This window comes from Dreissena polymorpha, chromosome 15 (assembly GCF_020536995.1).
Source record: "Dreissena polymorpha isolate Duluth1 chromosome 15, UMN_Dpol_1.0, whole genome shotgun sequence".
In the NCBI taxonomy this organism is placed as follows: Eukaryota; Metazoa; Mollusca; class Bivalvia; order Myida; family Dreissenidae; genus Dreissena; species Dreissena polymorpha.
The window spans coordinates 30,120,009-30,146,827 of record NC_068369.1 but is presented as its reverse complement, the minus strand read 5'-3'; the positions used below and the strand labels follow the sequence as shown (position 1 = coordinate 30,146,827).

Sequence of the window (26,819 nt, the reverse complement as noted above, 5' to 3'; positions counted from 1 at the left end):
CGGTAAACTTAAACAATAGAAACAAAAGAGATCAAACTTTATTCAGTCTTTACATTTTCCGCAAAATTCAGGTATGTAAAATATTGTTCTTACCTTATCAACACAATATAGCAATGGTGTAAACAATTAAGGAGTATTTTGGAGCTTTTGCATTGATTTAACGTTTGATTCACCTTTTGTATGACACGATTTCGTTTATTCAGTCTTTACACTTTCCGCAAAATTCAGGTATGTAAAATATTGTACTTATCAACACAATATAGCAATGGTGTATACAAAAAAAGAAGTATTTAGGAACTTTTTTTATTGATTCAACGTTTGATTCACCATTTGTATGACACGATTTCGTTAAATGAAGTAAAGTCAAATAAGTAAGGTATATTTCCTTTTCTCATGTGTTTCATGTGTATGTTACAAGATCTGGCATAATTATCAAATTAAACTATCACGTATATTCTTTACTTATATTTGCACAACAGACTTATAGTCTTACCTCGTCTTGTCTTGGCATTTGTTGGTGAAGTTCACAAATTTCTTCTACAAGAGATGGACATTCTTTATGAATGCCATTATGAAAAATAGCGACGGGCTAGTTCAGTTGGTCTAGTCTGGAACTACAGTTAAACGCTGCCGACCATTAAAATATTTCATTCGTAACATCTTTTAAATAAATAAATAAATAAATAAAACCAGTTCATGGTTGCTCATCGGACTAATTCTCGTTTATGATTGGACATAACAAATACAGGTATTGCATCAGCTTTTATTGGTTAACTAACACTATGGAGATGAAAAATTTCAAACAAAAAGTAAATATATGTTATACGAAAAGGGAGATAACAATATGACCTGTACTACATACATTTCCGATATAGGATGCGCAGCGGTGGACTGGTGCTTGGAGCCATTTTAGTCTTCTTAGTGGCCGTTGTGTCAGCCGGTCGCGCTAAAAGTAAGAATTAATCTGACCTAGTAACTTGAAACGTTTTTATTTTAGCATGATTGTTTTGATAGTCGAATGAAATATAAATGCTCTTGAGAGTCCGTTTTGCTGGGTAAAACCAGTAATTGGCATCTTAAGGGTGATCTAATGAACGCCCCAACAGTTGTGATCGAACCGTGGCCTCCGGGTCGCTAGGCGGATACCATGACCGCTGCGACACGGTGACCGTTGGATTTGTTTAAGTGGGCATATGGAAACACATGGAATAAAATCAAGCTAGAATACACTTTCAAAAGAAAAGGTAACATACAACACGTTTTGCCCATGTATGCCTAACGTCTCAAAAAAGACCTTGACAAACAGCGTAGACCCAGATGAGATACCGCATGATGCGGCGTCTCATCAGGGTCTGCGCTGTTTGCTTAAAGGAATTTCTGTAAGAAATATTCTAAATATAGAAATTAATATACTTCAAATCCCTAATTTCTGAAATAAATTGATCCAATTTAGATGGAATGGGAGAGTCCACTAGGCATTCATGGGTTAAGTGGCAGGTTCACTGCTTGTGCATCCCCACTTTTTTGTGCAAACTTTTTAATTAGACAAAGATACACAATATGTTAATTATGCAATTATGTAATAAAAACATTGAAATAAATAATCGTTATCCATTTGATTGGAAACAAAATCAACATTTAATGTGAAATCAAAACGTATCTTTATATCTTATTTAACTTTATTTGATCATATTCTTGAGTCGGTTTAATATTTAGAACAATTTTGAATTTGAAATCGTATATGCGCACACACATGCATTAATATTTGTAAGATTTTGTCGCAAGTATCGCTATGTATATAGCGTGTGTTAAATTAGATTTTCAAATCGCATACAAATGTGGGAAGCATGGCTAAACATGATCATAAATGGATAAGTTACGTTCAATTTCAATGTTGGGACTACCCTATTTATATTGACATATAAAGAATCCATTTTCAACCAGTGTAAACTAAACTCAGAGTAAATATAGTTGCATAACGTTGTGTATTACGTTAAAAGACTTATAGTTTACAATGAAATTCACTTTGAAGCCATCGTCAGCATATATTGATAATTGAATCTTAACGTAATAATAATATCCATTTTCTATATTTTATATTGTTTACTTATATATTTTTTTCAAAAGTTGAGGCGGTAATGCCTTTCTCTCCATTATATGTGCACAGTTCGTATTCTCCGTTTCTTTACTCTGTGACCATTAGTTTATCCCATGCGTGTTCGGGTCTTTTTCATTTAAGTGTAGTTTATAAAACCAAGAGGTTTTTAGTAAAATAAACGTCTTACATTTTTATTTTATTTAAAGCTTTTATTTCAATTATATGGACCGGAGCTTTAGTGTTACGGTCATATGTAAAAAAATCACTTGATCTGAGATGCTTGTCTCTGGTGGCAACACATTTGAAGAAAATGACACCGTTGTGCAATATTATTAATTGCTTACGTGACTTATTGTGGTGCTAGATGCTTTCAATTTAGGATGTCTGCGATTTCTTGTTTTAGAAAAGATGGACCTTTACAAGAAATGGTCAGAGCTTTGTTGTGAATATTTCAACAACCAGTCCAACTTAAATGTACATAATATTAATATTACAAGCATGCATGTTGTAAACATAAATTTGAAATGTAATTCAGCATTACACTAAACTTAACGCATGTCTCCCCCATTTTAAATAAGCATTGTCCCTATTACTTTCGCACAAATAATTGATCTAATGTGTAAAATGGTGTTTTAATCATTGGGCATTTCAACGATCGCACCCAGGACTATTCATAATACAAAACGTATTGGCAAGTACCTCATCGAGAATATGCTTCATCAGGGTGAAGAGTCACGTCACATAGTGGGTTCCCAATAAAATATTAATGGATGTAAACACACCGGAAAGTGGTGCTTTTATCAAATAACGTGTCAAAACATTTTTTCTTAATTATTTCACCTAGTGCATAAAAGACAGATTTTTATGCTGCATGTGGCAGTGTGAAATACATCAGAATTTCTTTATTTAATAAGCCAGCGTTTCTGTTCAAAAATCACTTGTGTACTGCAAGGTAATGCTTCACGCAACGTGAAATTTAATCATCGATTTTAGAAGTATTCAAGGATTTATTCTTATACCTCAATATATCAACACAAACTGCAAGAAAACTGTATTTTATGCACTGAAGATTTTTCAAATGTATTTTAATATCTTTAGATATTTGAACAAATAAAGTTCGTAACGGTGTGTTTACAACCTATCTGCCCGTGTGTTAACCCTTGAAAACCCCTTTGAATCGGCACCCTGTTAATGGGGCCTTACATGGACACGTTCTATCAAATAATTTTGATTACTCTCCATCAGTGCAAGTAGGCTCTCTGTCAAATTTATAACTAGGAACAAACAACAATGATATTACTACTATATTACATTTAACACATTAAATGCTAGCTTTAAAAAAAATACAAGCATTGTCATTAACAATTTGAGGCCAAAACGGGAAATCCTTGTTTGTCATCTATAACCAACCTATGACGCGGTTTCTCCATTTTAAAAACATTCAATATACTGTTCTACATTACACGGTGTATAATGATGTGCACGCAGCATCATTGTTAGTATCAAGAGTGCGTGTTCATTAGATTATTTTCTGTGTGTAGACAAACTCACGAGATTACCAAGGTTTTGCCCACCGGCGAAGAATTGCGTTGCTGTGACACCAATTGCTCTCACGTGACTACTTTATAAATATACGACTATTTTTATATGTCAGCATGATCGAATACTGCATGTTCGACTTAATCGCCGTACAATCGCGTAATCGAGTCTGGAGATTATTTTATTAATCTGCGACAGATTCGCGGAATTTGTTTAGCTAGTTAGGATTTTACTAATCTGTGGATGGCCTTTATGTTATTGGCTATTTAAAAACACATTAAGCCTCGCTCTGGGAAAGTAGCCTCGCTCTGGGAATGTAGCCTCGCTCTGGGAAAGTAGTCTCGCTCTGGGAAAGTAAGATTTCATACATGTGCGTCACGGATTAGCCTGTTCAATTGGATAAGGCCAATAAGGGACGACGCTTGCCGCCTTAACACGATATTGGCTAAGAAGACACTTCTTAAAAAGTCGTCCTTGAAAAGTAAATGCAAGCGGAAGGTGTCGTCCATGCATAGCCTGTGCGAACTGCACTGGCTAATCTGGAAGGGTTTTTAAGCACATCTATAATAACCGGTTCAATCAAAACGCGGTTCAAATGTGAAATCCGCGTTAATTGACCAACAGTTTCACGTACCTGACCGCATTACAGGACCTTGACGTGTTGCAGTTGAATGCAGCAAAGGTTGAGATCGAAGAATTGTGTAATCACACGTAAATAGAAACATCACAAATAGGTCGAGTAATGTTAAAATTAACTGTTTATGGACTTACTGCGCTGCTTAGAGCTCCTTACAATATTGGAAAACATTGATGTATTGTTGGTGGTAAGGATACACGTGTGTGTGCCAAGGCCTGGCCATTACATTGAGCAACTAAAGTACCACTAGAATGTATTGTTTGTGGTAAGGATACACGTATGTGTGCCAAGGCCTGGCCATTACATTGAGCAACTAAAGTACCACTAGAATTTATTGTTGGTGGTAAGGATACACGTGTGTGTGCCAAGGCCTGGCCATTACATTGTGCAACTAAAGTACCACTAGAATTTATTGTTGGTGGTGAGGATACTCGTGTGTGTGCCAAGGCCTGGCCATTACATTGAGCAACTAAAGTACCACTAGAATTTATTGTCGGTGGTAAGGATACACGTGTGTGTACCAAGGCCTGGCCATTACATTGAGCAACTACAGTACCAAAATTGTCTAGGTGAACACGTTCTATTAGTAATATGTGTTTTGTTGTTAACTGTCTAAGTGAACCCATTCTACCAAAACATTTTAATATTTAAAGATAGTGTTATTTACAGAACTGGTTAAGTTAATATATTCTACCAAAATATATAAGTGCTTTTGTTATTTGACTTGGTGTTTATTTTGTACCAAGCAATTAAGTGTATGGCTATATACAAAATTGTCCACGTGAACATATTCTACCAAATATCATAAATTTGGTATTTGAAAAAATGTTAAGTGACGCTGGGGCGGTATTCTGAAACGGGTTAGGGTTAGGGTTAACCCTAACCCGTTAAGTGACGCTGGGGCAGTATTCTGAAACGTTCTTAGATACAAACGTCATTAAGAATGTATAATTAAAAAAAATCACTATAATTTTGATATTTTCTTATGCTTTGTCGTACAAACGTGACAGTTTCTTAGAATTTACTTAATGTGCCGAATTGTTCTAACAAGTTAGAAACCTCCAGGAATGTCTTAAACTTATAGAATTTTCAAAGAGACATTTGACATCGGTCATTTTGATGTTGATCTGTTTAAACAAAATTCCAATTAACATCGAACAATCACAGGTAAATTAAAATTGTATTTCTTAAAATAATGTAAACATTTTAATGTCATGATTTAAAAGCAACTTATATTTAAATAACTTTACCAAAATCACCGGAGCAGACAATATAGTAAATAAACATATAAAATAATTTATCACCACCATTCTGACCCTACACATGTAAATGTCAAATTATTTAACGCAATTCTCGACATCGGAAGTATGCAAGAAAACTGGACGATAGTCAAACACAACCTATTTATAAAAACATAAGCTAGTCCACTCTTTTCGAAAATTTCAGCCCAATCTCACGTTTAAGCTGTTTTGGCAAACATTCTTAGCAATATAATTTACACAAAATTTCGCAAAACAGAGCCTTATTAACGAAACCCAGACAGACTTTTGCAAAATCCTCATTACGACAGATTACATATCCATACTCAAAACAGTTATTGATGTAAAACATGCAAATAAAAAGTAACTTTGTTTTCTTTGTTGAATTCAAAAAAGCCCTCGACTCTGACAAGGTATATGGCAAAAATGCAAATTGAGAAACTAAATGGTAAATGCTATAAACTTTAACCAGTATTTATACATATATATAATCAAAAGTTATAAAAAGAAAAGGGCACACTGCTTTCTTTTAATGTATAGTCGGAGTACGAAAAGGCAAAAACTTAACCCCTTTCCTGTGAATATTGTCTTAAACGCAAATACTTTAATTTATGTGAGATAAATGGACTGAATAATGAAATATCTGTTCATGGCCTACATACAAACTTGAAAAAAATTCTATGCGGACGGTACGGTAATATCAATTGATGTCAATATAGATCTTCAAAAAGCCCTTCATAATTTCAAAACATACAGGTAAAACTAAAAATTTAACATTAATGTAAATAAGACCCCCCCCCCAAATGATTATTTGAAAATCATTAATAATGTGAAATACAGATATTGAAACTGTAAATGTAGGCATTTACTTCATACAACTGGTACATTTGTTAAAAAAATAAATATATTTCCGAACAAGCCACTTAGGCTATATGTGTCCTTTTCCGAAAAATCAAAGCTGTGTCCTTACCGCATGACCTGCAAATAGATGTGTTTAAAAAAAGCATTACACCAATACAACTGTATGCCATTGAAATTCGGGCAATTGGGAATATAGATAAATGAGAAAGATTTCAGCTTCGCTTACTAAAATATATCACATGCTATACCCTGTTTCCCATGTAATACAACCATTACATATTGATTTATATTACACATGTGTAATACAACATTTTGAAGCGTTTTCATTGGCTTAGTTTTCGTTTATTGACCTATCACATTTTGTTATTTTGCTGAAATGACGTTGCAACGTCAAATGACGTCACGAAATGTAAACAACATTCGGGATTTATCATTATTTTTGCGTAAATATTTATTTAATTTGCTCATTTAAAAGCATGTGATAAAAAAAGATCTGACACTCGTTGTCATATCATACCATATTTTATTTAACTCGTCCAGGAAATTCCTGAACTCGTTTAATAAAATATGGTTTGATATGACAACTCGTGTCAGATCCTATATATATACTATACATATAAAGCTCCAATATAATTCAGAATGTATAGAGAAACTAGCCGCACACCAATTACATTAGACAGCCAAAACAGATCAATTGCATACTGGACTCGCTTTATGGATAAAACAGAATTGTCATAAGTAAATTCTAAGAAACTGTCACGCTTTTACGACAAAGCAAATATCAAAGTCATAGTGATTTTTTAAAAATATCATAACTGTCTTCCAATACATATCACTTACTCTTAGACCTACACTCAAAACACATATTAAATTCCTCTTGGATAGAAAATATAGAAAAAATAGTATGGAAAAATGGATATTCTAGAGTTTGGTACAGCCAAACATTCATGAACGGCTAATGGCTTCAATAATCTCAATCAATTAAACAGAACGATATTTACATACAAAACGTAAAGAATAACCTAGACCTTCTGACACATGGAATGACTAGCCAAGACAATGTATTTCGTAATTAAAGGCCACCGGCCCAAAAATACAATATACAGACTTGTCACAGTATACACGAATGAGTTGTGAATAATTCTATGTGTATACTTTGAGCATTTAGATATATATCAATAATGCCATTTTTTCGATGTCAGATCACAAGGAATGAACATAACGTAACTACTTACGATCCTTACTCAAACGCTGATTGCCTTCTTCACAAGAAACCTTAGTAATATAATACCTATCGAAATTGGATGATTGCAAAATGTACCTGTAAATAAGAGAAAGTGTCCACTTTGTGCTGACATATGTGATGAATGTCGCTACCTATTTAAATGCTAAATATTAAGAACAGAAAAAGTAATTTATCTTAGAAGACAGTTCAATATAAACAATAAAATAATCAAATTGTTCTCACTTGCAACAAACGAGAATCTCTTTGCATAACACATCTAAATTTATTCTGCAATAAAATCATCACATACATTAGGCTAAATAGACAGCATAACACACTCCTATATTGTGTTTCGAGAGGGGATTTCAAATTATATGCTAATTTGTAAATAAACACTAATTTAGTTTTTTATTGGGCTTACCTCAAGTGCGGTCTTACAATATGCTTAAAGAATACACTTGAAGAATAAACTCGCTGCAAGAATAAATAACAAATCCGAATTACTTTGTTATTATTCATCCGCTTATTCTGTTTATATTTTGATAATATGCAAATTAAAAAAAAAGAAACTTAACGAATAAAAAATAGTTCTAATAGGCAACACTGCAAATATTGTAACATGTATTAGTTGTTTATCATGTGCAGTGTGGTTACTCATGTGTGGTTTGAAATAATCATTATGTTTATCTCACTAATATATTCGAAAATTGATTTCAATAATCATATATTTTTGTTCCAGAGTGCAAAGATGGAAAAGTATATGGAAGCTTTGGTCAAGGTAATGCTGCAATTTCTTTATGTTTTTTTTTTTCATTTTGATGTTTTTATTTATGGTTCTTTTTTGTGTCATATCATTGCAATTTATTGTCATGTCATTTACAAACTACGACACTGATTTGAGCTGGTAAAAGGCGGCTGTTCAGTTTTTTTTAACACAATCGATCAGAATTTATGATTTATTATAACGAAGAAACAAGAAAACCAAGTGTCTTACTTATAAAAGGATATCAAATAAAATTAATATATTCAGTATAAAAAAATAATATAACTATAGTCAATATAATTATACGCATGAACGGTAGAGTGAGTAAAGAAATACTTATACACATATAACATATTTCATATTACATATTAAACAAACGTTTTGAAAAAAATTACATTATCAGCATGCCACACTCCATCATCCGGCTCAGGGCCAGTAAGACTGACGACATAAGAATAAAAAATCGGCGGCAAAATGCGACATAAACTAGTGAAACAGTATATCGTTGTTAAAGGGACTTGATCACAACTTTTTGTAATTGTGAACACTCTCATTTAATATGTAAACGAATAAATTCTTAAAGTTCGACTGGTTCTAACAAATCAGGCAAGCAAGAGATTAAAATTACATTAAAACTTCGTGCTTCCCGAGTATTCGAACCAAAAGTTAGGCTTAGGGTTAAGGTTAGGGTTAGCGTCATTTTTATCATTGACTGAATTAATGTTTAACGACGTCCTATTGTAAAGTTGATGTGCTGTCGCTGCTCAACGCAAGATTTCATACATAATACGAATTAAAAACCCTGTGTAAGTACTACACGATGAATTTTTTTCAAATATCGGCAAAAAACGTTACAAACGCTTTATTATTTTACCGTTTTTTAAAGATACTTAGCCATGAATTTACAAGTATTTTAAACATCATTATACATGTAGAGTGTTATTGTACTTCTTGACACTTATTTTATACATTGTTTTTTCTGACACTTATTTAAAAAGTCGTCATTTTACAAAACTGTGAACAAGTCCCTTTATAAATGATTCAGCACTAAGCGCTAAAACTAGAAAGCTGTCGATACAAATTTAAAAATATTAAGAACAAGTAATAACATAAATATATATACATCATACCAGAATACGATGCACCCAAAAACCCTTGTAAACCATGCACGTGTCGCAACGGGAGATGGAAGTGTGTTACTATTGACTGCCCCAAGCCAAACTGTGACAACCCTTACAAACCACCGGGAAAGTGCTGTAAGGAATGCAAACCAGGTAAGTTTATCCACAGGTAACATGTTATGACGGTAACCACTTGCATTTGCTGCGACTTTTCAGATAACGTGACGCTTGTTACGCGCGAACAATTGCAAACACGGACGGACATACGATTAATTGTGTATGCTAACTGATACAATATTTGTTCCACTGGATAGTCCCTTACCTTGATATTAAAATGTTAAATGTATATCAAAGTTGACAACGTTATTCAATTGTAGTTAAGAATATCGAAGCAAAGCGTTATCTATGGTAATACATGGATATCGTCGCCAGTCCTTATTCATTGGTAGCTAAGGTATATCGTCGCCAAGCGTTATTCAATGAAAGTAAGGGATATCATCGCAAAGCGTTATTCAGTGGTAGTAAAGGGATATCCTCACCATTCGTTATTCAATAATTGTAAACGGATGTCGTCACCAAGCGTAATTCAATGGTAGTAAAGGGATATCGTCGCCAAGCGTTATTCAACAATTACCTTGATAAACAGTTAGTCAGTGCTACATACCCGTCGTTTTAACGTTATTGCAATTCGTTTCATCACATATGTTTGCAGATGCTTGTTTATTTTATGGTTCCGACTTATATTTCAAAACAAACTTCACAAATTTCAAAAATGTTCAATATATAATTAGTGTGACACATATTTCAAATACGCGAAAATATATTTTAAAGGGTAGGTAGGTCTGCAATATAGGGGAAATAACTATGTACGAGAGAGAACTATGTTTAATAGAGGAGATGACTCTGTAAAAATATCCAAATACAGTTTCGAGCATGGATCCCTTTATTACAAAACTCATACCATGAACGTCTACCATCACAGCACGCGCTTATATGCCTTTAGTTTGCACTTAACGAGTGATGGTGAAAAAGTTTTTAAAAATCGTATAATTTTTTTTTTACGTCAGAGAAATTGTATAACCTCCCTTAAAGTATTTAACCCTTTGTTTCCAAAAATATGACCGAAAGTACAACGTTAAAATGTAAAACACCAACACAGGGTATATTGATCCACAAAAAGAGAATTCACAATATTTTACCAAAAAGTCTTAACTTTAAAATCACTTTTTAATATTTAAATCACAGACACACAACGAAAAAAATCAACATGCTATATAAATGTATATGACACACTGCGTTACATATGTTTCATTGTAACTGTATATTTTGATGAGCATCTTTATTTTCGAAAATTTTAAAATGTTGGATTGCTGAAACAACACAAATAAATAATTGTTTGTAAAATTATCTGGAAATTATCTGGAATTGTATAAAACTGACGTAAAAATCCTTACAATCTGAAGAAACATTTGTGTAACCATTATGATTAAAGAAATATACTAAAAATGGTGCACGTTTTAAGAGATGTTATATTGAATAAGATGAACGTCTCAACACCAACGCTAGGGACGAATGTTCACGTTCTACATTATAAAAGTTAGATTCTGTGTAATATCATAATATGATACTAGGAAATGTAAGCCATTTAATAAAATGGCACATATTTGTAAATTTGATGTTGCTAACGTCGACGTATAGCTGCGTGTAACTTATCGTTCGATATGCTTGGTAAGTTATGACTATATCTATTATCCATGTTTAAAGTTGAAAATTCACATACACGGTGGTAATATATACAGAACGGAATATAACAGACATATGATAACTATTAGCCCTCTCGTGAAAGCGATCACAGTTGTGGTTGTTAACCCTTTCAGTGCGGGAACCGGATTTTAAAGGCCTTTGCAAACAGTTTGGATCCAGATGAGACGCCACAGAACGTGGCGTCTCATCAGGATCCAAACTGTTTGCTGTTCTGATAGTATTCTTTAAAAAAAATCGAAGAAAATGCTAATTTTAGAAATTCTGCAGACGACATTTTAGCAGACGACAAATTTTCCAGCATGCAAAGGGTTAACGAATGCAACATGCAGATATATTGATTATATCGTTTAGCGTTATAAACTCTTTATAATGATCTCAGCTTTACTTGATGATGGCTCATTTTTGTTGCACATTTTTAAGTTCCTCCCAATATTTTTCTCCTTAACATACATTTGTGTTAGTAAAAGAACAACAAATATGTCTATTCGTCAATCCATGTCGAGGTTACAAAGGTCAATAGATTCAAATGACGCCTCCACGACAGAACATTTATACAACAGGCCTACCTGTGTAACAAACCTAATAAGGCCAAACACTGTTGTGGGTTTTTTTACATTACCGTTTGCATCAATGTATTCTAGTATTTCACATGTTTTCACAGACAAGTTTATAAAATAGTTTGCTAAATCGGTACAATTTGTAATGTACAATTAATTTTCTAACATGGCAACAATAGTACGATGCGGTGAAGTGAATCTTTGATGTTTCAACAATTGATTGTTTTCGTCTTTTTCCCAACAGGCTGCGAAATTGATGGAAAAAAATATAACGATGGTACGTGCTCCTTTTATTAAAATTTACAAAATTCAATTTATGTTTTAAGCATCGTCAGGGTTATGATATCAAAGAACACATTAGTGTTTGTGGCGGTTCGGTAATATATTGTACGGTTTCTGCATTGTAATACGTTTAATACGTTTTATAAATAGAAATATAAGCATCGGATGCAATCATAACTTTTTTATACTTAAAGTGTTATTTGTTCAAAGAAGTGTATTGTAACTGAAAGACACGACTCATGCCCTTGTCCATTTTGAAATACGGTGGGTTTTATATACATAATTACATATATACTATCGATAGTTGTTAATATATGAACCTAGTATATAAAGATTCATTCATGTATTGTTGCAATGAACTGTATTATTACTTGGTTTAATCATAAACTATTTACTTTGTGAACACTGAATGCCTACTGTGTCCACTTGAGCTTTTGGCTATCTAGATGTGGTATTTAATAAACATGTTTAACTTGTTAAACTTGTTATATATATATATGTATATCTTCCGTCAATCGACGTAATATTACTGTATTACGTTGACTCCATTCACTGTGTTTATTTTTCTTTTAATAGTAGTTCTGATGTCTTTGACAGAAACATGTTAAGAACTTAAGCATTTTTAAAACTAGAGTATATTGTTGAGTTATTGTATTAATAGGTGAAGATGTGCCGAGTGACAATAAGTGTGAAGTGTGCAAGTGCCTTAAAGGGACGGTAGAGTGCAACCCCACAGGATGTCCACCTTTACCGTCTTATTGTGAAAAACCGTACACACCAACGGGAAAATGTTGCCCGGAATGCAAAACAGGTATTTTTAAGTGTTTGATTAACACTTTCTACACATTTAACTCTTTAAAAGCATAATGTTACTGTGGCTATGTTAACTAACGTATACATTTTTATCAGTTATTAAATAAAATAATTTTGCAAGTTTTCAAAAGTATATTCTGTTCATGATAAAACGAATCTCAAAGTGCAATCATTTTCCGACTAAGATATAACTATGTGTTCACTTTTACAATCGATATTTACAATTATTGTATACGTATTTGTTGTATCTTTCCAACAGGTTGCGATTACAGTGACACGCACTATGATGAAGGTAAAGTTTTGACCCTTGTAGCGTATCGTCCAACTTATTCTTTCTCATTCTGTAAACAATGTTTAAAAAAAATAAATAAAACATATTCATTTTGCAACAATGTAGAAAAAGAAAACCATTCTTCCAGATAAAAACTATTAAAAGATATACGAAATAAAAACGGGTACGCAGAGTTTAAACTGCAATACGTGGGTATATATGCATTCGTTTTCATTGTATTAATACTTCATGTAATTGAATAGACGGCAATGTCCCGAGCGACAATAAGTGTAAAACCTGCAAGTGCATCAAAGGGAAGGTAGAGTGCTATCCCGTAGAATGTCCGCCTTTGCCGTCGTTTTGTGAAAAACCATACACACCACCGGGGCAATGTTGCCCGGAATGTAAAACAGGTATTTTTAAGTGTGTGTTTTAGCTTTTTAACAAATTTAGATCTTTGATATCATAATGTTACTGTGACAATGTTAACCTAACGCACATATTTAAATCAGTTATTCAATACAATAATTGCGCAAGTTTTCAAACTTCTATAATTTTATGATTATACTAATCACAAAGTGCAATCATTTTCTTGACTAATATATAATTATGTGTTTACTGTTACAATTGAAAATTACAATTATTGTATCCACATGTATTGTTGTTTTTTTCAAACAGGTTGCGATTATAATGACAAGCACTATGATGAAGGTAAAGTTTTGACACCTAGTTGCGTATGTTTTAACTTATTTGATGTAAAATATGTTTTATAATTAAAAATAATTCACTTTGAAACAATGTGTACAATGGAAACAATGCTTTCAGATAAAATCAATTAAAACGATTTACGAAATAGAAACGGGTACGCGCAGTTTAAACTGCAATACGTGGGTATATATCGCCTACTGAATGTAATAAGTCATGTAACTGACATTTTTATAAATTTTTACTTTTTTCCATTTTTGTGTTTATTTAGGTGACATACATCAACTGTTAAAATATTAAGTCAACCTTTTTGGTAAAAATAATGTTTTTATCAAATTTTTGAATTTGACATAACAAACACGTGTCATTTTCTGAATGCAAAAAGTAGCGTAACTGACATTTTGTTAAATTTTCAGGAGAAGCAAAAAAATGTTCTATTAAAATAATAAACATGTTTCCGTATTCAAATTTTCTGATTAGTATTATAATAACACTTGAAAAACGAAACAAAACTCCAAATTGATATGTCTTTTTTAAAACAATAAAAAATTAAGAAAGGAGCAGTTACCATAATTTTCTACACTGAAATATTTTGAGCGCAAAAAATAACGTAAGTGCTTTTACTGTATTTTTGAAAATGTCTGAAAATATGCTTTCCTGAACAATTCACAAAATGTCAGTTACCCTAGTCATTACATTCAGTAGACGATATGCATTCGTTTTCATTGTATTAATACTTCATGTAATTGAATAGACGGCAATGTCCCGAGCGACAATAAGTGTAAAACCTGCAAGTGCATCAAAGGGAAGGTAGAGTGCTATCCCATAGGATGTCCACCTTTGCCGTCGTATTGTGAAAAACCGTACACACCACCGGGGCAATGTTGCCCGGAATGTAAAACAGGTATTTTTATGTGTGTGTTTTAGCTTTTCTACAAATTAAAGTATTGCTAGTATAATGTTACTGTGACAATGTTAACCTAACGCACACATTTAAATCAGTTATTCAATACAATAATTGCGCAAGTTTTCAAACTTCTATTACTTTTAGGATAATACTAATCACAAAGTACAATCATTTTCCGACATAAGATATAATTATGTGTTCACTTTTACAATTGATATTTACAATTAGTGTATCCACATGTGTTGTTGTTTTTTTTTTCAAACAGGTTGCGATTATAATGACAAGCACTATGATGAAGGTAAAGTTTTGACACCTAGTTGCGTATGTTTAAACTTATTTGATGATATACCTTATAATTATGTAAATAATGTTTTTAAATTTAAACAAAAAAAAATCACTATGAAACAATGTATACAATGGAAACGATGCTTTCAGATAAAATCAATTAAAACTATATACGAAATAGAAACAGGTACGCACAGTTTAAACTGCAATACGTGGGTATATATGCATTCGTTTTCATTGTATTAATACTTCATGTAATTGAATAGACGGCAATGTCCCGAGCGACAATAAGTGTAAAACCTGCAAGTGCATCAAAGGGAAGGTAGAGTGCTATCCCGTAGAATGTCCACCATTGCCGTCGTATTGTGAAAAACCGTACACACCACCGGGGCAATGTTGCCCGGAATGTAAAACAGGTATTTTTAAGTGTGTGTTTAAGCTTTTCTACAAATTTAAGTCTTTGATAGCATAATGTTACTGTGACAATGTATACCTAACGCACACATTTAAATCAGTTATTCAATACAATAATTGCGCAAGTTTTCAAACTTCTATAATTTTATGATAATACTAATCACAAAGTGCAATCATTTTCCAAACTAAGATATAATTATGTGTTCACTTTTACAATTGAAAATTACAATTATTGTATCCACATGTGTTGTTGTTTTTTCAAACAGGTTGCGATTATAATGACAAGCACTATGATGAAGGTAAAGTTTCGACACCTAGTTGCGTATGTTTTAACTTCTTTCATGATATTCCTCCTCATTATGTAAAATATGCTTTAAAATTAACAAAAAAAAAATCACTTTGAAACAATGTATACAATGGAAACAATGCTTTCAGATAAAATCAATTAAACTGATTTACGAAATAGAAACGGGTACGCACAGTTTAAACTGCAATACGTGGGTATATATGCATTCGTTTTCATTGTATTAATACTTCATGTAATTGAATAGACGGCAATGTCCCGAGCGACTATAAGTGCAAAACCTGCAAGTGCATCAAAGGGAAGGTAAAGTGCCATCCAATTGGTTGTCCACCGTTGCCGTCGTATTGTGAAAAACCGTACAAACCACCCGGACAATGTTGCCCGGAATGTAAAACAGGTATTTTTAAGCGTTTGTTTTAGCTTTTCTACAAATTTAACTCTTTGATATAACAATATTACTATGACAATGTTTACCTTACGCACATGTTGCCCGGAATGTAAAACGTGTATTATTTAAATTTTTAGTTTAGACCATTTTTTAAAAATTAACCTCTTTGATATCATAATGTTACAGTGACTATGTATACCTTACGTATACATTCAAATAAGATATTCAATATAATCAATATAATCATTGCACAAGTTTTCAAACGTCTATTCTTTTTATCATAATACTTATCTCAAAGATCACTCATTTTCCGACTAAGATATAATTATTTGTTCACTTTTGCAATTTATATTGACAATTTGTGTATCCGTATTTGTTGTGTTTTTCAAACAGGTTGCGATTACAATGACAAGCACTATGATGAAGGTAAAGTTTTGACACTTTGAAGCGTATGTTTCAACTATCTTGATGAGATTCTTTCTCATTATGTAAAATATGTTTTACAATTAAAAAAAAATAACTTTGAAACAATGTATATAATGGAAACAATGCTTTCAGATTAAATCAATTAAAACGATATACGAAATAGAAACGGGTACGCACAGTTTAAACTGCAATACGTGGGTATATATGCATTCGTTTTCATTGTATTAATACTTCATGTAATTGTATAGACGGCAATGTCCCGAGCGACAATAAGTGTAAAACCTGCAAGTGCATCAAAGGGAAGGTAGATTGCTATCCCATAGGATGCCCACCTTTGCCGTCGTATTGTGAAAAACCATACACACCACCGGGGCAATGTTGCCCGGAATGTAAAACAGGTATTTTTAAGTGTGTGTTTTAACTTTTCTACAAATTTAAGTCTTTGATAGCATAATGTTACTGTGACATGTTAAACTAACGCATACATTTAAATCAGTTATTCAATACAATAATTGCGCAATTTTTCAAACTTCTATTATTTTTATGTTAATACTTATCACAAAGTGCAATCATTTTCCGACTAAGATATAATTATGTGTTCACTTGTACAACTGATATTTACAATTATTATATCCACATGTGTTGTTTTTTTTTTTCAAACAGGTTGCGATTATAATGACCATCACTATGATGAAGGTAAAGTTTTGACACTTACTAGCGTATGTTTTAACTTTTTTGATAATATTCCTTCTCATTATATAAGCGATATTTAAAAAAAACATATTCACTTTGAAACAATATAAAAAATGAAAAAAATATGCTTTGAGATAAAAGCAATTAAAACTATATACGAAATAGAAACGGGTACGCACAGTTTAAACTGCAATACGTGGGTATATATGCATTCGTTTTCATTGTATTAATACTTCATGTAATTGAATAGACGGCAATGTCCCGAGCGACAATAAGTGTAAAACCTGCAAGTGCATCAAAGGGAAGGTAGATTGCTATCCCATAGGATGCCCACCTTTGCCGTCGTATTGTGAAAAACCATACACACCACCGGGGCAATGTTGCCCGGAATGTAAAACAGGTATTTTTAAGTGTGTGTTTTAACTTTTCTACAAATTTAAGTCTTTGATAGCATAATGTTACTGTGACATGTTAAACTAACGCATACATTTAAATCAGTTATTCAATACAATAATTGCGCAATTTTTCAAACTTCTATTATTTTTATGTTAATACTTATCACAAAGTGCAATCATTTTCCGACTAAGATATAATTATGTGTTCACTTGTACAACTGATATTTACAATTATTATATCCACATGTGTTGTTTTTTTTTTCAAACAGGTTGCGATTATAATGACCATCACTATGATGAAGGTAAAGTTTTGACACTTACTAGCGTATGTTTTAACTTTTTTGATAATATTCCTTCTCATTATATAAGCGATATTTAAAAAAAACATATTCACTTTGAAACAATATAAAAAATGAAAAAAATATGCTTTGAGATAAAAGCAATTAAAACGATATACGAAATAGAAAACAGTACGCACAGTTTAAACTGCAATACGTGGGTATATGTGCATTCGTTTTCATTGTATGAATACTTCATGTAATTGAATAGACGGCAATGTCCCGAGCGATAATAAGTGCAAAACCTGCAAGTGCATCAAAGGGAAGGTAGAGTGCTATCCCATAGGATGCCCACCTTTGCCGTCGTATTGTGAAAAACCATACACACCACCGGGGCAATGTTGCCCGGAATGTAAAACAGGTATTTTTAAGTATTCGTTTTAACTTTTCTACAAATTTAAGTCTTTGATAGCATAATGTTACTGTGACAATGTTAAACTAACGCATACATTTAAATCAGTTATGCAATACAATAATTGCGCAATTTTTCAAACTTCTGTTATTTTTATGATAATACTAATCACAAAGTGCAATCATTTTCCGACTAAGATATAGTTATGTGTTCATTTGTACAATTGATATTTACAATTATTGTATCCACATGTGTTGTTTTTTTTTCAAACAGGTTGCGATTATAATGACAAGCACTATGATGAAGGTAAAGTTTTGACACTAACTAGCGTATGTTTTAACTTGTTTGATGATATTCCTTCTCATTATATAAATGATATTTAAAAAATAAATAAAACATATTCACTTTGAAACAATGTAAAAAATGGAAAATATGCTTTGAGATAAAAGCAATTAAAACGATATACGAAATAGAAAACAGTACGCAGAGTTTAAACTGCAATACGTGGGTATATATGCATTTGTTTTCATTGTATTAATACTTCATTGAATTGAATAGACGGAAATGTCCCGAGCGATAATAAGTGCAAAACCTGCAAGTGCATCAAAGGGAAGGTAGAGTGCTATCCCATAGGATGTCCACCTTTGCCGTCGTATTGTGAAAAACCGTACACACCACCGGGACAATGTTGCCCGGAATGTAAAACAGGTATTATTGAAGTGTTTATCAATTCTCATTTATTATTTAAGTGTTTATCAATCGCCATATTTCGTTGTCATTTTTGTGTAAGCATTGATCAATTTTCATTGATTCTTGTCCGTGATGTAAAACATGTTTTACCGGTTGTTTACTGTTTATAATTTGTCTTTGAATGTTGCCAGGAATGAATTAAATGTACTATTTAAGTGTTTATTAATTGTGTTTGATTTTTTTAAGTTTTAATCAATTGTCATTGATTATTGCCAAGAGTGTATAACATGTACTATGTAAAAACATTAATTTATGGTAACACATACTTAAACCGTTTAATATAGATTTTTTTGTAAATATAACTACCTAAACCGTGTTTCTTTATTAATTGTTATATACTTTGTTAACAGTTTTCGAACTTTATTGTTACTTATTTGACATAAATATAAACCAAAGTTTGATTGTACCTGTAATATGAGTGATATATTTACGATGGATATGTGAAAAGTCAAATTTGTATTATGATATTCATTTATAGTATATTATAATCGGTCCTGTTTACTTTTAAGCATGTCATCACATAAGTGTGTCAGTTTTGTTATTGTGCAAATAAACAAAGCAAATAATTAATAAATAATTAAGCTAATAAGTATCTTAAAGATAAATCATTTGCCGACTACAAGATAATTATATAGTTAGTTTGGCAGTCCATATCGACATTATGAGTCGTGTTCTGATAAAACTGGGCCTTATGCATGTGCGTAAAGTGTCGTCCTATATTAGCCTGTGCAGTACGCACATGCTTATCAGGGACGACTCTTTCCGCTTTAATGGTATTTTTAACATAAAAGGAAGTCCCTCCTAACCGAAAATCAAGTTTAGACGGAAAGTGTCGTCCTTGATTAGCCTGTGCGGACTGCACAGGCTTATCTAGGATGACACTTTACGCACATGCATTAAGCCCAGTTTTCTCAGAACAAGGCTCAATTATTTTATAAGTATCTGTTGTGCTTTTAAAAACCAGGTTGCGGTTATAAAGACAAGGAATATGCTGAAGGTAAATGTTTTGAAATTTTGTAGATGATGTTTCAATTTATAAGATGTAATTTGTTAAGAATGTAGTGTGTAAACTATGTTTTCAAACAAACAATTATATCGCTTTAAAATGATATTCAAATGGAAATGTGTTTGCACATTAGGGACCCCATAAATGTATTTTCTAAATCTCATTACATAGACGACAGTGTGCCAAGCGAGAATCCTTGTGAAGTGTGCAAGTGTGTCAAAGGGAAGGTTGAGTGCGCAGTGATAGATTGCCCTGAACTGCCACCATATTGCGAAAAATATACGCCACCTGGAAAATGTTGCCCGGAGTGTAAAACAGGTATTAATTTAGTATTTAGTTTACTTGTGTACAACTTAAACTGTTTGATAATAGAGGGTAATGAGAAATGTGTTTTACCTTTATCGATAATTTTCACTGTTAATTTTCACTGTTTGAAGCAGTGAAATTATCAGTTTTAATTCACTGATATTTTTCTATAAACCACCGGAAAGCATCAAATAAATGTATGTTAAAATATAGGTGTATCATATTGCTGTATCATGTCAACATGTTTTGGAGAGTTCTCTTTAAAATTTTCCACCGTGTCGTCAAACCAAATGCTATGTTAAGAATCACCAGTTTCAGTAAAACATAGCTAAATGAATGTCGTCTCCCCGTTGCCTAGTGGTAAGGGCTTTCACAAACAGCGACATTGAAGGTTCGAGCCTTACACGAGTCACGTTCAGACATAGGTCTCTTGCCTATCCAGCTCTGTGTTGATTCGAGAGATGCCGATCGTCGATAGTGATCAGCAGTAAAAATGTTTGACAGTCAATGTGTCTTATAAGTCAACACCTTACTCGAGAGGTGTGATACTTTAAAGCTACATGAATACTCAAAATCAACGAATATTAAAATATTTCGTAAAATAAAGTTAACCCATAAAAATCAGTGTTCCTTATAGCAATAGCCAAAGTTTCAACGCTAGATGTGGTATAGTTACATAGAATAACGAGTTACACATTGCTCGTTTTTAAAATTTTGTAAACACTATATTCGATTTGAATTTCCCGCGACGATATCTGAACATTTACGAGCAAATGCGAGATTGGCTTCAGGCAGCGTCGAAAGCTAGACGACTGTTCGGATATCAAAATATTCGTTTATTTAGAGTATTTATGTGGCTTTAATAACAAAATTATTTACTTTAACTTGTGAATGGTATAAATACTTCGGTTGGGGGTCTATCCAAACCTTTACAACAAAATCTTGCACAAATCCACAACTGTGACACATAGACCTCGATGGTGTCACAACTTTGTAATTAAATATACCGTTGTGCGTTTATTTCGTAACATGTGCCAGTACTTAAAATGCTCTTAAAAAAGTAAAACATTGATATGGCAAACGTGAACAAGTTTTTAAAATAGATTCCTTAATATGGATAAATGTTTCACTTATTCATAACATGTGATTTAGGTCTACAAGCAGTTTGACGGGTTAATTTAACAATGGAAATACTGTAATAATCATTAATCAATAAATATTTTTTATCAAAACGTACATTAAAAATCAATATTTCATTTATTAAGCAATAATACAAAGTTCATAATACGGTAAAATGACACTTAAAAATGGCATAGCCACCAACACACATACGTGGAGTTAATTAAACAAATAACTGTGAACTAGTTCGCATATTAATCATTTGCTTGTAAAACCTTTTGTCGTAATGACTTTCATCAAAAGCACACACACCAATTATTAAGACCTTCAATTATCAAAACATGTCAGTGTTGTTTTATATATTATCTGCAAAAAGTTATTTCATAATGTTTGCGTTTTCAGACAGCGGTTGCGAACTGAATGGCAAGAAATATGCAGAAGGTGATATTTTATATGATTATTTAAGAATAAAGTATGTCCCTTAAAGCCCCATTACTACTCGAATTCAACGAAAATTTCTTACAATATTTCACAAACTAAAGTTTAACAATTAAAAATCAGTGTTCCTTATGACAACTGCCGAAATTTCAACGCCAGGTGTGGTCTGTTAAAATAAATGTTTGTAGATACAAAATGCTCGTTTTTATTTTTGTTTTGCATATTTAATTCCATTTCAATTTCCCGCAACTATATCTATTTATACGACACATGAACACTAACATGGTACCATTTTAGTGTTCGTGTGTCGTATGAATAGATATATTCGCGGGAAATTAAAATGGAATTAATTGTGTCATAAATAAATAAAAACGAGCATTTTGTATCTACAAAAATCTATGTAATCATATCAAATCTAGCGTTGAAATTGTGGCTATTGCTGGGACCCTGATTGTTTAGGTGTTATTTGACGAAATACTTCACGACATTTTCGTTGATTATGAGCGTTAGAGAGGCTTTAACTCGTTTATTTCATGAAGTATTAAATATTTTGTGAGGACATAAGTGGTTTGTCATGGTTCGTTCCGAGTGGTATATTCAATTGCGTTGTCGTATTACAATTTACAAATTTTATTATTAAAACGGTTGCACAATGTCTGCGATTCACTTGTATATTTAATGATTGCTGCCTTGCGTGTAGAAAAAAGGCATTCGCAAACAGCGTAGACCCAGATGAGACGCCGCATGATGCGGCGTCTCATCAGGCTCTGCGCTGTTTGCTTAAAGGAATTTCTGTTAGAAATATTATAAATATAGAAATAGATATACTAAACATCCCTAATTTTGGAAAGAAATTGATCCAATTTCGAAGGATGGGAGAGTCCACTAGGCATAAATGGGTAAATTATGTATGCGATTACATGCGATGCACTTATCATATACAATATAATCTTAAGCACCTTTCTTAAATGATCCAATGCGGTAAGATCAATATGAATTATTTATATACTTATTGTTATGTATTGCATTGTGTTATAAGACTGTTGGAGATTTACTGTTCCTTTATTAATGATTTAAATGGGAATTATTAATTCATTATTTTCAAATATTGTATTTCATTTTTTAAAGGAGAAAAGGTTCCAACTCCAAATCCTTGCAAGATCTGCTCTTGCCAATTTGGGAAAATTAACTGCAAAGACGTCAAATGTAAACAATGCGATGCGTACAAACCACCGGACAAGTGTTGCTGTTGATTACGTCATGATTTCAAACACCGTTTGATGACGTCGGACAGTATCACTTAAATGAAAAGACATACCATTGTTACATTATGTAACGAATAAAGCATTTCAATGCATTGTTCACTTTAACACATTTATGGGAAATGATAAAATAGTTCATCTACAAACACCCAAACAACGTTTCTGCTGATGACGACATGATATTGAAAAATGTCAGTTAACCCATTTATGCCCAGTGGACTCTCCAATCCTTCTAAATTGGATCAATTTATTTCCAAAATTAGGGGTGTCAAGTATATTTATTTCTATATTTAGAACAATTCTTAAAGAAATTTATTTAAGCAAACAGCGTAGACCCAGATGAGACGCCGCATCATGCGGCGTCTCATCTGGGTTTATGCTGTTTGCAACGTCCTTTTCACAGGACGCTAGGCATGAACGGATGAAATGTACATGTAAAAACACATTCTTTTTTAATTATTCTTGAGTTAAAGCATGCATTGTACAAATCGTTCATATGAATATGCGCAAAACAACTCTAAATAATCTTTTTCGCATAAGAATAGCTTATTTATATATAACACGAAATGCCTGATTCTGCTTCAGCAAATATAATAGAATTAATTTCCACAGAATCGCAAACGTTTACATATTTTCGTTTGAAGTAACAAATACAAGCGAATATATGATTTTCTTTTATACTCAATCGTTATCCGCATTATATATGTTCTCCACATACAACCTTTTCACAAAATTTTTAAATTAAGGGTTAACATTTATGGAAGCTTTCCATTTGTCAAACAGGGTGTACCATGAGGAACTACCTTCAGCAAAACAGGCTTATATGTTGCTTCCATAAGATGAGGAATATTTACACTAAAGAAACGTGCCCAATATAGCTTTAATCCGGATCTCCATATATTTGGGAAATCCTTAGTTTCAAAAACATGATGACTCATGTTATGCGCCGAAACTGACCTAAAGTGACCAACGAAACGCGTATTTCTTTTGAATCTTACTAGATATCCCAAAACGGACCTCAGTTTTGTGCTCAGCCATGCAAACGTCACTTAGAAAATGATATTTGGTTGATGTCTTTGAACTGTGACATTTTTACACAAAATTTTACCTGATGCTTCACGGAAAATGTTGCATTTTTGGGTAAAACCATGACCTTGACACTTAACATTATGCTGTTCAGATCCATTCTAGTATTTAACTCTTTCAGTGCGGGAACCAAATTTTGAAGGCCTTTGCAAACAGTTTGGATCCAGATGAGACGCCACAGAACGTGGCGTCTCATCAGGATCCAAACTGTTTGCTATTGTGATAGTATTTTTTGAAAAAAAATCGAAGAAAATGCAAATTTTAGAAATTCAGCAGACGACAAATTTCCCAGCATGCAAAGGGTTAACGCTGAGCAGGAATCCTGTGTTATTATTCGGATATCTTGACCCCTTAAAGAGTTACGGAGCTTCAAATGTTTGACCTAAATTGACCCTAAAAAACGTGTATTACTTTTTAATCTTACAAAATATCTCAACGCGGACTCCATATTTGTGCTAAGCGATGCAGCCGCCACTTAGAAAAATATATTTGGTTGATGTCCTTGAACTTGTTTATTTTGACCCAAAATTTGGCCATCAGGGAAAACGTTGAATGCTGGGTAAAACCATGACCTTAACACAAAACGTTAAGCTGTTCAGATTCATGTAACGATTCAACGCTCAGCACGAATCCGATGTTAGTTTTCGAGTATCTTGATCCCCTGAAGAATTACGAAGCTACATATGTTTGACCTAAATTGATCAAAAATGACCCTACGAAACGAGTATAACTTTTTTATAATGCAATTTATCTCCAAACGGACTTCAGATTTATGCTCAGCGATGCAGACATCACTTTGAAAATGATATTTGGTTGATATCCTAAAAATTTGATATTTTGACCCATAATTTGACCTGACGTCAAGGACGATGTTAAATTAAGGGTAAAACCGTGACCTTGACACAAAACATAAAGCTGTTCAGGTCTATGTAAGGATTCAAAGCTAAGCACATATCCGGTGTTAATTTTCGGATATCCTCTCCCCTTTAACAATTGCGTAGCTACACATTTTTTACCTAAATGACCGTAATTGACCATAAGAAACGTGTATAACTTTTTAATCTCCCAAGATATCTCAAACCTGACTTCAGATTTGTGCTCAGCAATGCAGCCGTCACGTCAAAAATGATGTCCATGAACTTTTTACATTTTTACCCAAAATTTGACCAGTTGTTCACCTCATGGAAAATTTTGAATTTTGGGGTAAACGTGACACTGACAAAAAACATTAAGCTGTTCAGATCTATGTAAGGATTCAACGCTAAGAACGAAGCCGGTGTTATTATTCGGATTTATTGATCCCTTAAATAATTACGGAGCTACAAATATTTTACCTAAATTGGCCTAAATGGACCCACAAAACTAGTATAACTTTTGAATCTTACACGATTGTACACGGTAGCTCAACACGGACTTCAGATTTGTGCTCAGCAGTGTAGCCGTCACTTAAAAAATGATATTTGGTTCTATGGCATTGAACTTTGACAAAGAAAATGTTTAATTTTGGCTAAGGCCATGACCTTGACACAAAACATTAAGCTGTTCAGATCCATGTAAAGATTCAACACTTACCACGAATCTTGTGTAAGTTTTCGAACATCTTGACCTCCGAAAGAATTACATCACTACAGATGTTTGACCTAAATTGACCACAATTGACCCTTGGAAACGTGTCTAACTTTTGAAACTTACAAGATATCTCCAAACGGACTTCAGATTTGTTCGTAGGAATAACGAAGTTACACATGTTTGACCTAAATTCACCTAAATTGACCCAGTTGCATCGAAGACAAACACTTGTTTATTTCGCACAGCTACCATTGCATCGAAGACAAACACTTGTTTATTTCGCACAGCTACCATTGCATCGAAGACAAACACTTGTTTATTTCGCACAGCTACCATTGCATCGAAGACAAACACTTGTTTATTTCGCACAGCTACCATTGCATCGAAGACAAACACCTGTTTATTTCGCACAGCTACCATTGCATCGAAGACAAACACTTGTTTATTTCGCACAGCTACCATTGCATCGAAGACAAACACTTGTTTATTTCGCACAGCTACATATAATTGCAATATAATCATACCGTCTCGCATTTTCTAAGAAAGTAAATCGCTGTCGAATGCACCCACGGTAGAAAAGCGTGTTTCGGAAGCCTTATTTAGACAAAAGCACCATTCAAGGAAAAACATCCCCCTCCCCCCCCCCCCCCCCTAAATAAAAATCTTCTTTTAAGTTAGCTTCCAATCCAAAGTACTCCAGACAAAAACCGAATATTAGAAATAACCAACAAAGATATGTCAAACATTGTTAAATGGCTTTTATTCAATAAGAGAAAAGGGACTCTTTGGAAATAGGCTCTGCTTTCGAATTGACCGCTGAGGGGTACACAATGATTTTGTGTTATGTAACCTACAATTTCTGCCATCACAACAAAATCCTTCCAGA

At 33.0% G+C, this 26,819-nt stretch overlaps 1 protein-coding gene across 50 annotated transcripts; it reads left to right on the top strand.

Moving 5' to 3' along the window:
• The first annotated feature begins 875 nt into the window (after nucleotides 1-875).
• On the top strand, nucleotides 876-23,374 carry LOC127860263 (kielin/chordin-like protein). 50 transcript variants are annotated; one of them, XM_052398211.1, is made up of 25 exons: nucleotides 876-952; nucleotides 8,359-8,397; nucleotides 9,516-9,656; nucleotides 12,069-12,101; nucleotides 12,768-12,917; nucleotides 13,179-13,211; nucleotides 13,454-13,603; nucleotides 13,869-13,901; nucleotides 14,650-14,799; nucleotides 15,068-15,100; nucleotides 15,354-15,503; nucleotides 15,768-15,800; nucleotides 16,053-16,202; nucleotides 16,587-16,619; nucleotides 16,868-17,017; nucleotides 17,283-17,315; nucleotides 17,563-17,712; nucleotides 17,977-18,009; nucleotides 18,257-18,406; nucleotides 18,671-18,703; nucleotides 18,956-19,105; nucleotides 20,112-20,144; nucleotides 20,325-20,471; nucleotides 21,981-22,019; nucleotides 23,145-23,374. In XM_052398211.1, the coding sequence occupies exons 1-25, from the start codon at nucleotides 877-879 to the stop codon at nucleotides 23,267-23,269; spliced, it is 2,247 nt and encodes a 748-aa protein (XP_052254171.1). In that variant the 5' UTR covers nucleotide 876; the 3' UTR covers nucleotides 23,270-23,374. The 50 variants fall into 50 exon arrangements, with proteins under 50 accessions (XP_052254171.1, XP_052254173.1, XP_052254172.1 ...); XM_052398213.1 differs by lacking the exon at nucleotides 14,650-14,799; XM_052398212.1 differs by lacking the exon at nucleotides 15,354-15,503.
• The last annotated feature ends 3,445 nt before the right edge of the window (nucleotides 23,375-26,819 follow it).